This window comes from Gastrolobium bilobum, unplaced genomic scaffold (assembly GCF_033153095.1).
Source record: "Gastrolobium bilobum isolate Gb01-03AN ecotype WA unplaced genomic scaffold, APGP_CSIRO_Gbil_v1 utg20910, whole genome shotgun sequence".
NCBI lineage: Eukaryota > Viridiplantae > Streptophyta > Magnoliopsida > Fabales > Fabaceae > Gastrolobium > Gastrolobium bilobum.
Genome location: NW_026895854.1, coordinates 1 through 13,916, shown reverse-complemented (window position 1 = coordinate 13,916; position 13,916 = coordinate 1). Strand labels below are relative to the sequence as shown.

Sequence of the window (13,916 nt, the reverse complement as noted above, 5' to 3'; positions counted from 1 at the left end):
TAACAAGCCTTTTAAAGGCAATACAAAAAGTAACTGACAATAAAAGACTATCAATGGTCTTAAAAACTGATACAAAATGGAAATAACTATAAACAAAACATAAAGTCATGCAAACTGAAACGTCTGCAATTATTAAAATCCATAAAAAGCTTTAAAACTGAAACGTCTGCAATTATAATAATTTATGGTGAGTTAAGTGCACCAAAGGGCCTTTGCAACTAATCATGTTTGCAATATCAAATTAACCTTTTTTGTTAATATCAAATCATTTTACCATAAATTTCATGCCACTTGTCACAAAGAATAATTATTATTGTTAATATCAAACTAACCTTTTTTGTTGGGATACCATGTACGAAAATAGAAGAAGTATAAGTAGCTACAGGTCCTAATTAAAATATATATAAAAAAAAAAACAAACAAACTTCAGTCATAATGCCCGAAACTCTCAAATTAGCTCTTTTCATTAGTGAAAAATCTGTTGTGAGAGGACTTCCCTCCCATGTAAGGACTTCTTCTTTCTTTGACAATATTGTCAGTGGTGGGCGGGTGGCAGTGGTGGGCGGGTGGCAGTGAGAGGCTGGAAAGTGGGCGGCCCGCCCGCCCCGCCCCACTCTGCCATCAACTCATCAAAAAATGATCCAGCCCGTCCCGTCTCGTTTTTGAAAGTGGGTTGAAGAACTCAGCCCGCCCCGTCCTGTTTGGCGGGTTGGCCCGCTAGCCCGAGCCTATTTTACACTGATCCGCCTCGACCTGCCTATGCCCGCCGTCAACCCGCCAAAAAATGAGCCCGTCCCGCCCCGCCCTGCTTTTGAGATGGGTTAAAAAACTCAGCCCGCCCAACGACCCGCCGAGCCGAACCCGTTTTGCCGATACTAGGTGGCACCGCCAACCTTTATTTATGATAAATATTATTTATAGAGAAAAAAATGAGATATTAGAAACTGTGCGATTGAATATTAATATATAGGAAAATATTCTTCTCATTTCGTTGGGAGATAGCTCTCTCATATTATACACTCATCGAATTTCGTGTCAACTTTTTTTTATTTTTTATTTTAAAGTGTGAACCTCATATATTTATCTCACACACGTGAGAGAACTATCTCAAGCAACATAAGATTAATAACTCCCTAATATATATTAAGGTGTGCGGTTGAAAAAAAATTAAATGGAATAAAATTATATTTTTTTAATAATTGACCTGCTAATTTATCATAAAACGAGACTATTTGATATTTTTAAGGAGGTAGGACAAGTCGTCCCCATCTCATTTTTGACGAGTGGGACGCACTGACCCGCCTTAATTACCACATGTAATGGTAAGAGGCGCAAAGGATTCGTGGATATTAAATTCCACATCTTTGTCATTTTTGTCTTGTGGTCGTGAACCGCACTTGGCCGCTCGTACATTATGGAGTGAAAACATAATAGTCCATCATAGACCTTAGCAATAAAAGAGAAAGTAAATATTAACATACAAAATACTATGCAAAGCCCAAAGCCCTTTTATATATCATATATATATATATATATCGATTCATCTCTCTATCTCGACTCAGTAGGTCTCTTCTTGATCGATGGAAGAGAAAAGCATGAAAGAAAGTCTATTAGCGAAAGAGATAGAGCACAACACAGTGACTAATGTACATCAGAGAGTTACATGGGATGTTTTCGGTTTAGAAATGAGGAGGATTTGCCACATAGCAGGGCCTATGGTGGCTGTGATTTCATCTCAATATTTGTTGCAAGTTGTCTCAATCATGATAGTTGGTCATCTCGGTGAGCTCTATCTCTCTGGCGCTGCCTTAGCCATCTCCCTTGCTACGGTCACAGGTTTCAGTTTTCTTGTAAGCTACTACTCACCACTCTATCAGATCTACAACTTTTTTTCTATATCAGTATTCTCTTTCATATAAACTCACATGTGATTATTCCCTTATTTGATGGCCTATTTGTATTTGCTACTTTCTTTCTTTCTTTCTTTCTCCCGGGTATTCTAACTGTCAAAACTGTGCCCACTAAGAAACCCTTCCAACTAATTAATCATGTAGTGCACTACCCACTGAGAGATGATATAACAGTATTTTAATGATTCTACATTTATTGCACTATGACTTATGTTTGTTTTTAAGGAACGTGTTAGGATATTCAAATGTAATAAAATTTGATTAGTAATGAATTAAGTGAAGATCGTATATAAATGAGAGGGACATTAAACACAATCTCTTAGGGTGTGTTTGAGAGTTTCAAAGAAAAGAAAAGGAAGGGGATTCAAATGAGAGGGAGGGAAAGAAAGGGAGAAAAAATGAAGGATATATTATCTTACCCTTATGTACAAGTTAAAAATATGATAATGAAGAAAAATTAAGAGTTACTAAGATGTTTTTACAATTTTATTTTTTCTTAAAAAAATAATATAATTATTATATTTTATACATAAAATTAAATTTAAAATTTCTAAAAAATTATTTATGTAGTTTTTACATTTAAAAATGATTCTCCATCTAAAAAATTATTTTCTCTCTAAAATTGTCTACTTCACATTATAATTAAATTAAAATTATTAAAAAAATCAATAAATCACATATATAAAAGTAAACAACTTATCTCAAAACAATACAATCGAAAACAAAACATAAATAGTTTCATCAAATAATTTAAAGAAATAGAGAAAATAAAAAAATTGAGAAAGAGAGTAAATATTTTTTCTCTCGAACCCCCCAAATTGAGGAAGTTCTGATTTTAAGGATAAGAAAAATATCTGAGGGTTTTACAAAAATTCTTAATTCTTTTCTCCTATTTTTAAAAATTCAAGCAAAATCTTCCTTTTCATTTCTCTCTTAATATTGACTCTTAAACATTAGCTTAAGATTTTGGATCATAAGATGACGTCGAATTTATCTGATATGGTTAGACTAACTTAATCCAATCCATTGATGGCTGTTCCATTGCCAACAGCCTCCATTGGGGTCTCCCTGCCATGGAGGAAAAATGAAAATTGACAATACGCTGGAAGTCCTACATGGGCGACTGTAGTAGCCCAGGAAAATTGACATTAGTTTTGTATTGCATTCTAGTCATCTTAATTTAATGAATTTTCATATTAAAAAGATAAGGAATAGTCTATTAATTATGTAAAAGTTACTCAACCTTCGACGCATATATTAATTTTAAATTCACTCCTGCAGTGTCTTTTCTTTTTCCTTATAAACCAGACACTTGCACCCAATTTTACCAACCGCACCCCAAAAACAAAAATAAAACAAATTAACAACAAAGCTCTATCTGATATCTTTCCGGATAGATCATAAAATCTCAACTTATAGAGTGATTTCTCTGAAATTCCTACCAGACTACCTGATACTGGTCTAAGTAGAGCTATTATTTTAGATTTTTTAGGTCCAAAATTCACTGATACTAGGAGATATCAAGAAAAAAGCTTGTGTTTATACTACTTATTTTACATTCTTTATCAACTATTTCTAACATGTTAGCTTGCTGATTTGTACATGATAACAGATGGGAATGGCTAGTGGACTTGAAACTATTTGTGGACAGGCTTATGGAGCTCAGCAATATCAAAAAATTGGAATGCAAACATACACTGCTATATTCTCTCTCATTTTGGTTTGTCTTCCTTTGTCTTTACTCTGGATCAACATGGAAAATATATTAGTTTTTGTCGGCCAGGACCCTCTAATCGCACATGAAGCAGGAGAATTCACGATTTGGCTTCTTCCGGCACTTTTTGCATATGCAATTCTGCAGCCGTTAGTTCGATATTTCCAAATACAAAGTTTGCTTCTTCCCATGCTTATAAGTTCTTGTGTCACTCTTTGTATCCATGTACCTCTTTGTTGGGCCTTAGTATTCAAGACGGGACTGAATAATGTTGGTGGAGCCTTAGCAATTAGCATTTCAATCTGGTCAAATGTGATTTTTCTTGGATTATACATGAGATACTCTCATGCATGTGCAAAAACCCGTGCACCAATTTCTGTAGAGCTGTTCCATGGAATTGGAGAGTTCTTTCATTTTGCTATCCCTTCTGCAGTAATGACTTGGTGAATCTTCTTTTTCAACTGAAATTGTATATATTCATTTAATCAAATTATAAAAGTTTCCTTTTCCCAAAAATTTACTATAATGTATTATATTGTTTTTCCAAGAAGTTTCTATAATGTAATTTTTTTCATGTTGATGACTGTAGCCTTGAATGGTGGTCATTTGAGCTGCTTATCTTGCTGTCTGGGCTGTTACCAAATCCACAACTTGAAACTTCAGTTCTATCCGTATGGTATGTTAGTTACATTTTTTTTTTCTTCTTCTCCTACGTACGAGGCTTTTCATGTCCCTCTTAAACTGCCACTCATGGTCTGCAATTTCATCCTGCTTCAAATCTTCTCCTATATTGTGAATTAATGTGATTGCACTAATTCTTTTGTCATTTTTCTGCAGTCTCAATACCATTTCAACTCTCTTTACAATACCCTTTGGAATTGGTGCTTCAGCAAGGTTATATCATAATAAACACAATCATTCTACTCATTTTACATGTCAACATATATTGCTACATTTGAGTATATATCTAAACTAATTATCCTTTCTTCTCTCTGACTATAGCACAAGGGTTTCAAATGAATTAGGAGCTGGGAATCCACATGGTGCCCGTGTTGCTGTGTTGGCTGCGATGTCCCTTGCAGCCATTGAGACAAGTATAGTAAGTGGAACCCTCTTTGCCTGCCGCAATGTTTATGGTTATATTTTCAGCAATGACAAGGAAGTTGTTGATTATGTCACTGTCATGGCTCCTCTGGTTTGTCTATCTGTTATACTGGACAACATACAAGGTGTTCTCAATGGTAAACCTCCATCTTGTCTAAAGTAAATTTTATATAGAAGACAAGCTTTCTCCCAATTTGTTTTGCTATGATTTGGTTCAGGGATTGGTAGAGGTTGTGGATGGCAACACATAGGGGTTTATGTCAATCTAGGGGCCTTCTACCTCTGTGGAATTCCAGTTGCTGCTTCATTGGCATTTTGGCTAAAACTGGGAGGAAAAGGTCTTTGGATTGGGATACAAAGTGGTGCTTTTGTTCAATGTGTTCTGCTTTCTATCATAACAAGTTGCATCAATTGGGAACAACAGGTATGCCCTCTAAACTTTGATTTGGCTACCATTTTGATTTCTCTTAATAAAAGTATAAAACCGAATGTCCTTGTTAAGGTCTTTAGGCATTAATACTAACATGGGGGTGTGCCTTAATGCATTTTGTTAAAGTTGTGTGGTCTAACCAACGCAGGCAATCATGGCAAAAAAGAGATTATTTGATGGTCAATTTTCAGCAGATAATAGACTGGTATCTGAATCCCATGTTTAAGGGGAAATCTTCTAATGATGGGGACAATTCTCCATGAGTGAGGAGTAGTAGCTTATTCCCTTTATTGGAGGTTTGGAACTAAAGATTAATGACTTCTTTTTTTTTTTTTAGTGGTTAGGTATAAGAACTTATACGTTGGTTTATGTGAACTGTTTTTAATGCAAATTATCAATAATGGGTTTTATAAGAGTTACGTTGTAGGAAAAGTAATTGTGTAATGTTATAGAGATTCGTTTGGCGTGCCGTAATTTTTTTTTTTTCTTTTTTCCTCAAAAAGTATGGGCTCCACAAAATATTGTATGTGTAAGAAAGTTTGTTGTGTCATGTTAAATGACAAATGCAAACCCCAATTATCATTTACCTGATTATGTGTGTGAACTGATATTTAGCGAGGATATTATCAAGTATTTAGTGCTTTGTACAATATTTTTAAATTTAAGAAAAATTTTAAATTAGTAATTAAAAGGAAAAAATATTTAAGAGAAAAAATGTTGAATTTTCCCCTCATGTTTGTATTTTTTAAAAGAAAAATATAGTTCTGTTGCTTTTGCAACAACACATAAAAAGGCAGGATACACCCACAAATCCCTTTTTTAAAAAATAAAATTTAAGAAAACCCATTTTTTCTGTATCTGCTGCAAAAATTTCATGTGTAGTGACAAAAAAAACCCTTTTTTTTAAACGTAGATTGTTTTTGAAACCAGCTCAAGAAAAGATTTCTAGCTTATAAGTACTCTAACATGCACAATCATTATATGCTTTAATTATATATTAGCCTTCTGTACTGAACACATATGAACATAAATCCCGTTCTGTTCACAAAGTAAAAGAAATAAATTTTGACAATTTATTACCAGTCAATCCCATGTAGCTACGTAATCCTCAATATCATCACAAAAACAATCCACAAAGAAAATAATGCTTCTGCCTAGAAAGAACTAAACTCCACAAAAATGTAAAGTTGGGTTAATAATAAGTACTCATGCTCTCCACATTCATTTACCGTCCGAAATTTTCTATTCCATTTGTTTTTACTTCAAAATTAAATACTTTTTGCAGCTTTAATCCAAGAATAACGAGGTTATACTGCATGTGTTCACCAAGGAATGAACAAAATATATTGATAAAAGTGAAAGCACAGTGACAAATATACCTAACGGCTGCAAGTTTTAGAATTTGAAATATAGGTTACAACTAACCATAATGAAAGTAACAAGGCATCCATCAACAATAATAACTCTCGTCAGCCTCACATAGCACAGGTTTCAGATGTAAGAGTGGAGCAATGCATGACGTTATGATAAAAATGGAAGAAAATATAAACATACTGGACTAAAATCCCCAGAGGAATCAGTGGATAGAATTAGAATAGTTAGTCATCTTCTGGGTGTTGCACATGTGTAATCCCTATTTACTCTAAAGAAAACACATACTCGATTAAAAACCATGCTTTACCCCGTGTACCTTTCTTTTCATCTCTTTAAGAATGTCTTCAAGACCAGCCCTTTGAGCTTCTAGAGTCTCTAGTTGCCTCTGCATTAGTAAGCACAAAAAATCAATAACAATCATAAATAAGGAAAATGAAAAATTGTAGTCAGTTTTAACATTACAGCCCTATCAAACAGTTAAAAGATGTATCCATTCAATTTCACATCTCAATTTTGACCTTGAATTTCATAGCTTTGATAAGATCTTTCAATTAAGAGTGTAGTGAAGAAGAAAACCATAAGCCCGCCCAAATATGTCTTTTGCATAATATATCAACAAAATACATCTAATAAATTTATCGATGCAAAAACCACCTAATTCCACCCATATCATGTTTCAAATGCTTGCGTTGAAAGTATGATGATTCTAACCACAAAAACAAATTTTGACAACTTAATCAGATCTTCGCCGCAACTAGTTTCGAAACACTATACTTCAAGACATACCAAAATAGAATTATCTTTCACCCCCCCCACACACACACATATATATCTGGTTAAATTAAAATGCATATTATATCAATAGACAACAGCTACATAAATTATGGACTCAAGAAAATGTTAAAGATTTCATTCCTCGGAAATCTTAATATAACAATAACAAGACCAAAAGCAAAAACATACCAAGCTCTGTTTGAGAGACCCCAGTCCCCACAATAGCATATTCATTTTGATCAAGAGACATAATTGGTCTTGCCAAGGTTGGAAGTGCAGATTCAATCTTATAAAAGACAAAGGAGATTCAATGACTTAGCCATGTATTCTGACCACACCAAACCACACCAAGAACCAATTAAGTCATAACAAATACAACAACAATTTATCGGACAAGTATTTCGTTGTGTTTTTTTTTTTACATCATTGTAAGTTCGTTCTCTTTAATTAATTTCTGTTCTGCTTTTTTATTTTACATCAGTATGGATTCGTTCTTTTCAGTTAATTTCTATTGTGTTTTTTTTACCCAAATTTTCTCAGAATGAGTAATAACAATGATTTAATAATTGCATTAGTCTATTACTATGAGAGAGAAAAATTTGGTTCTAATGGGCAAATTTTTGAAAGAGATACAAAAGTATTTCGTATGAGCCCGCAATGTAGCTTTAATGAATTGAAAAAGACAATATACAAGAAATTGAGATTACAACAATGTCAATCTCTGTCTCGCTTAACTGCTCGATGTGTCTCGGGTAAAGAAAGTTGGGTTCCAGTGGAGATTGTTGAAGTTGAAGATATCGCCTTAGTAGTAGATGCATTTCGACTACATCCAGATTCCAATATGTTAGCCAAAATCCCTACTCAAGAGGAGATAAAAACTGTCTTATTTGATATGGCTCCTTTCAAAGCTCCAGGTATTGATGGTTTTTCTGCTCGTTTTTTTCAAGCTAACTAGAATAGACACTACTAAAAAAGTCCATTTTTTCGACGGAAAAATTCCGTCGAAAATGTTATAAATTCCGTCGAAAATGAGGTTTTCGACGGAATTTTTGACGGAATTCAAGTCGTCGAATTTTCCTCCGTAGATAACCCATTTTTCGATGGAATTAAAGATTCCGTCGAAAATTTGTGACGGAAATTTCGACGGAATTTATTTCAGTAGAAAAATTTCGACGGAATTTATTTCCGTGGAAAATTTTCGACAGAATTTATATCCGTGGAAAGTTTTCGACGGAATTTATTTTTGTGGAAAACTTTCGACGAAAAATCAATGGAATTCCGTCGAAAATTGTTGTGGTGGTTTTCGACGGAAAATGAATTCCGTTGAAAATTTTCGACGGAAAATCAATGAAATTCCGTCGAAAACTGATGTGGTGGTTTTCGACGGAAAACAGATTCTGTTGAAAATTTTCGACGGAGAATCAATGAAATTCCGTCGAAAACTGATTTAAAAATTTTTGACGAAAATAAATTCCGTCGAAAAATTTTAGAGATTTTTTTGTAAAATTTTTCTTCAATAAAATTAATATCAATTTTTTGTACTACACCTGATAAAAAAATATAATCAAAGTAAACAATATATCAAAATCTAATCTCCTCAATTAATACATTAAATGCATAAAAGTCAATATTATATATTAAGCTAAGTATTACAAAAGGCTTATACAACAATTAGCAAGTGGTGTACAATAAATATATATTGTACTCAAACCTAAGAGTAATAAATTTATAGACTTAGAACCAAAAGTCTCTTCTTCATACACATAGATATTGATTTTAAATGGATGAACTTTAAACATTCCTCTCTGATCAAGGCTCGCATTAACTTGAACCCTTGGTCCTTTTCTCTGTCTCTGACCATTTTCTTCATCAGGAGCATCATCTTCCAATTTGAAACTATCCACGGTTGGGGAAGTGCCTGATTAAAAAAATCACATCATAGTGAATCCCTAAGATCATATATATTTTAAGATCATGTTTTAAAATAAATTTAAGAAAAAAACACAATAACAATATTTAAATGGCTTAACGTGCTTGTCAGCCATCTTTCTATCAATTGTACAAACACAAGGATTAAAACTTATTTAAAATATTAAAAATATCCACTTTAAAAATAAATTTTAATATTAAAAACAAAAGTATATTTTAATAATATATAACTACATAGAATTTTAAAAATAATACAATTTAATAAAAAAAATATTAAAAATGTAAAAAAAAGATATGGGGCACTTGGTGCGCGACGTTGCACAATCTCATTACCCGATCAGAATGAATGTACCACTCACAATAAATAATTAAAAAAACAAAGTACAAAAAGTTATTTAATGAATGTACCAATCACAATTAATATATCAATCATTAATCACGATTAATGAATCAATCACCAATCATAACTAATTTTGATCACAATTAATATATCAATCACTAATCACAATTAATGTACCAATCATAATTATTTTTGAACGGTACAATAATTATCGTTGGTGATCAGTACATTAATTGTGATTTGTAGATCTCGAAAAGTAATGTGAAATAAAATAAAATAATCATATGATTTGGTGATCAATATTTTTGAATTATTTTTCTATAATGATTTTCGACAGAAATAGAATTCCGTCGAAAAATTCATAAATTTAATTTATTTTTTCTTTATTTTATATAAAAGTTTTCGACGGAAATCGAATTCCGTCGAAAATTGATAAATATAAATTTTTTTTGATTTATTTTTATATAATGGTTTTCGACGGAAATAGAATTCCGTCGAAAAATTCATGAATTTAATTTCTTTTCTTTATTTTTATATAAAAGTTTTCGACGGAAATCGAATTCCATCGAAAATTGCTAAACATAATTTCTTTTTGATTTATTTTTATATAATGGTTTTCGATGGAAATAAAATTCCGTCGAAAAATTCATAAATTTAATTTCTTTTTGATTTATTTTTATATAAAAATTTTCGACGGAAATAGAATTTCGTCGAAAAATTCATAAAAATAATTTCTTTTTTCTTTATTTTTATATAATGGTTTTCGACGAAAATAGCATTGCGTCGAAAAATTCATAAATATAATTTATTTTTGATTTATTTTTATGTAAAAGTTTTCGACGAAAATAGAATTCCGTCGAAAATTGATATATATATTTTCTTTTTGATTTATTTTTATATAATGATTTTCGACGGAAATAGAATTTCGTCGAAAAATTCATAAATATAATTTCTTTTTTCTTTATTTTATATAATGGTTTTCGACGAAAATAGAATTGCGTCGAAAAATTCATAAATATAATTTTTTTTTGATTTATTTTATATAAAAGTTTTCGACGAAAATAGAATTCCGTCGAAAATTGATATATATATTATCTTTTTGATTTATTTTTATATAATGATTTTCGACGGAAATAGAATTTCGTCGAAAAATTCATAAATATAATTTCTTTTTTCTTTATTTTTATATAATGGTTTTCGACGGTAATAGAATTCCGTCGAAAAATTCATAAATTTAATTTCTTTTTTCTTTATTTTTATATAAAAGGTTTCCACAGAAATTGAATTCCGTCGAAAATTGATAAATATAATTTCTTTTTTATTTAATTTTACATAAAAGCTTTCGACAGAAATCGAATTCCATCGAAAATTGGTAAATATAATTTCTTTTTGATTTATTTTTATATAATGGGACGAAAATTGAATTACGTCGAAAAATTCATAAATTTAATTTCTTTTTTCTTTATTTTTATATAAAAATTTTCGACGGAAATTGAATTCCATCGAAAATTGATAAATATAATTTCTTTTTGATTTATTTTTATATAAAAGTTTTCGACGAAAATAGAATTTCGTCGAAAATTGATATATATATTTTCTTTTTGATTTATTTTTATATAATGGTTTTCGACGAAAATAGAATTTCGTCGAAAAATTCATAAATATAATTTCTTTTTTCTTTATTTTTATATAATGGTTTTCGACGGAAATAGAATTCCGTCGAAAAATTCATGAATTTAATTTCTTTTCTTTATTTTTATATAAAAGTTTTCGACGGAAATCGAATTCCATCGAAAATTGCTATAAATATAATTTCTTTTTGATTTATTTTTATATAATGGTTTTAGATAAAAATTCATAAATTTAATTTCTTTTTGATTATATAAAAATTTTCGACGGAAATAGAATTTCGTCGAAAAATTCATAAATATAATTTCTTTTTTCTTTATTTTTATATAATGGTTTTCGACGAAAATAGAATTGCGTCGAAAAATTCATAAATATAATTTTTTTTTGATTTATTTTATATAAAAGTTTTCGACGAAAATAGAATTCCGTCGAAAATTGATATATATATTATCTTTTTGATTTAATTTTATATATAATTTCTTTTAAATATAATTTCTTTTTTCTTTATTTTTATATAACGGTTTTCGACGAAAATAGAATTCCGTCGAAAAATTCATAAATTTAATTTCTTTTTTCTTTATTTTTATATAAAAGGTTTCCACAGAAATTGAATTCCGTCGAAAATTGATAAATATAATTTCTTTTTTATTTAATTTTACATAAAAGCTTTCGACAGAAATCGAATTCCATCGAAAATTGGTAAATATAATTTCTTTTTGATTTATTTTTATATAATGGGACGAAAATTGAATTACGTCGAAAAATTCATAAATTTAATTTCTTTTTTCTTTATTTTTATATAAAAATTTTCGACGGAAATTGAATTCCATCGAAAATTGATAAATATAATTTCTTTTTGATTTATTTTTATATAAAAGTTTTCGACGAAAATAGAATTTCGTCGAAAATTGATATATATATTTTCTTTTTGATTTATTTTTATATAATGGTTTTCGACGGAAATAGAATTTCGTCGAAAAATTCATAAATATAATTTCTTTTTTCTTTATTTTTATATAATGGTTTTCGACGGAAATAGAATTCCGTCGAAAATTGATATATATATTTTCTTTTTGATTTATTTTTATATACTGATTTTCGACGGAAATAGAATTGCGTCGAAAAATTCATAAATATAATTTCTTTTTTCTTTATTTTTATATAACGGTTTTCGACGAAAATAGAATTTCGTCGAAAAATTCATAAATATAATTTCTTTTTTCTTTATTTTTATATAATGGTTTTCGACGGTAATAGAATTCCGTCTAAAGATTCATAAATTTAATTTCTTTTTTCTTTATTTTTATATATCGGTTTTCGACGAAAATAGAATTCCGTCGAAAAATTCATAAATTTAATTTCTTTTTTCTTTATTTTTATATAAAAGGTTTCCACAGAAATTGAATTCCGTCGAAAATTGATAAATATAATTTCTTTTTTATTTAATTTTACATAAAAGCTTTCGACAGAAATCGAATTCCATCGAAAATTGGTAAATATAATTTCTTTTTGATTTATTTTTATATAATGGGACGAAAATTGAATTACGTCGAAAAATTCATAAATTTAATTTCTTTTTTCTTTAATTTTATATAAAAATTTTCGACGGAAATTGAATTCCATCGAAAATTGATAAATATAATTTCTTTTTGATTTATTTTTATATAAAAGTTTTCGACGAAAATAGAATTTCGTCGAAAATTGATATATATATTTTCTTTTTGATTTATTTTTATATAATGGTTTTCGACGGAAATAGAATTTCGTCGAAAAATTCATAAATATAATTTCTTTTTTCTTTATTTTTATATAATGGTTTTCGACGACGAATACGGAATATTTTCTTTTTGATTTATTTTTATATATAAAAGTTTTCGACGAAAATCGTCGAAAATTGATATATATATTATCTTTTTGATTTATTTTTATATAATGATTTTCGACGGAAATAGAATTTCGTCGAAAAATTCATAAATATAATTTCTTTTTTCTTTATTTTTATATAACGGTTTTCGACGAAAATAGAATTCCGTCGAAAAATTCATAAATTTAATTTCTTTTTTCTTTATTTTTATATAAAAGGTTTCCACAGAAATTGAATTCCGTCGAAAATTGATAAATATAATTTCTTTTTGATTTAATTTTACATAAAAGCTTTCGACAGAAATCGAATTCCATCGAAAATTGATAAGTATAATTTCTTTTTGATTTATTTTTATATAATGGGACGGAAATTGAATTACGTCGAAAAATTCATAAATTTAATTTCTTTTTTCTTTATTTTTATATAAAAATTTTCGACGGAAATTGAATTCCATCGAAAATTGATAAATATAATTTCTTTTTGATTTATTTTTATATAAAAGTTTTCGACGAAAATAGAATTTCGTCGAAAATTGATATATATATTTTCTTTTTGATTTATTTTTATATAATGATTTTCGACGGAAATAGAATTTCGTCGAAAAATTCATAAATATAATTTCTTTTTTCTTTATTTTTATATAATGGTTTTCGACGTTTTCGAAAAATTCATAAATATAATTTCTTTTTGATTTATTTTTATATAATGGTTTTCGATTGAAATAGAATTCCGTCGAAAAATTCATAAATTTAATTTCTTTTTGATTTATTTTTATATAATGGTTTTCGACGGAAAATTTCTTTTTGATTTAATTAATGTCGAAAAATTCATAAATATAATTTCTTTTT

General features: G+C 29.2%; 1 protein-coding gene across 1 annotated transcript; it reads left to right on the top strand.

The window, feature by feature from the left end:
- Positions 1 to 1,495: 1,495 nt before the first annotated feature.
- Positions 1,496 to 5,622, top strand: LOC133296447 (protein DETOXIFICATION 12-like). Its single transcript, XM_061495436.1, has 7 exons — positions 1,496 to 1,850; positions 3,523 to 4,067; positions 4,214 to 4,300; positions 4,462 to 4,518; positions 4,627 to 4,865; positions 4,947 to 5,152; positions 5,307 to 5,622. The coding sequence occupies exons 1-7, from the start codon at positions 1,581 to 1,583 to the stop codon at positions 5,382 to 5,384; spliced, it is 1,482 nt and encodes a 493-aa protein (XP_061351420.1). The 5' UTR covers positions 1,496 to 1,580; the 3' UTR covers positions 5,385 to 5,622.
- The last annotated feature ends 8,294 nt before the right edge of the window (positions 5,623 to 13,916 follow it).

What these genes read in the sequence shown, in the direction of transcription:
- LOC133296447 (XM_061495436.1), top strand. Translation starts at nt 1,581, where the DNA reads ATGGAAGAGAAAAGCATGAAAGAAAGTCTATTAGCGAAAGAGATAGAG. An exon ending in GGAATTGGTGCTTCAGCAAG is followed by an intron (nt 4,519 to 4,626) that starts GTTATATCATAA and finishes CTCTGACTATAG; the next exon opens with CACAAGGGTTTCAAATGAAT. An exon ending in GCATCAATTGGGAACAACAG is followed by an intron (nt 5,153 to 5,306) that starts GTATGCCCTCTA and finishes TAACCAACGCAG; the next exon opens with GCAATCATGGCAAAAAAGAG.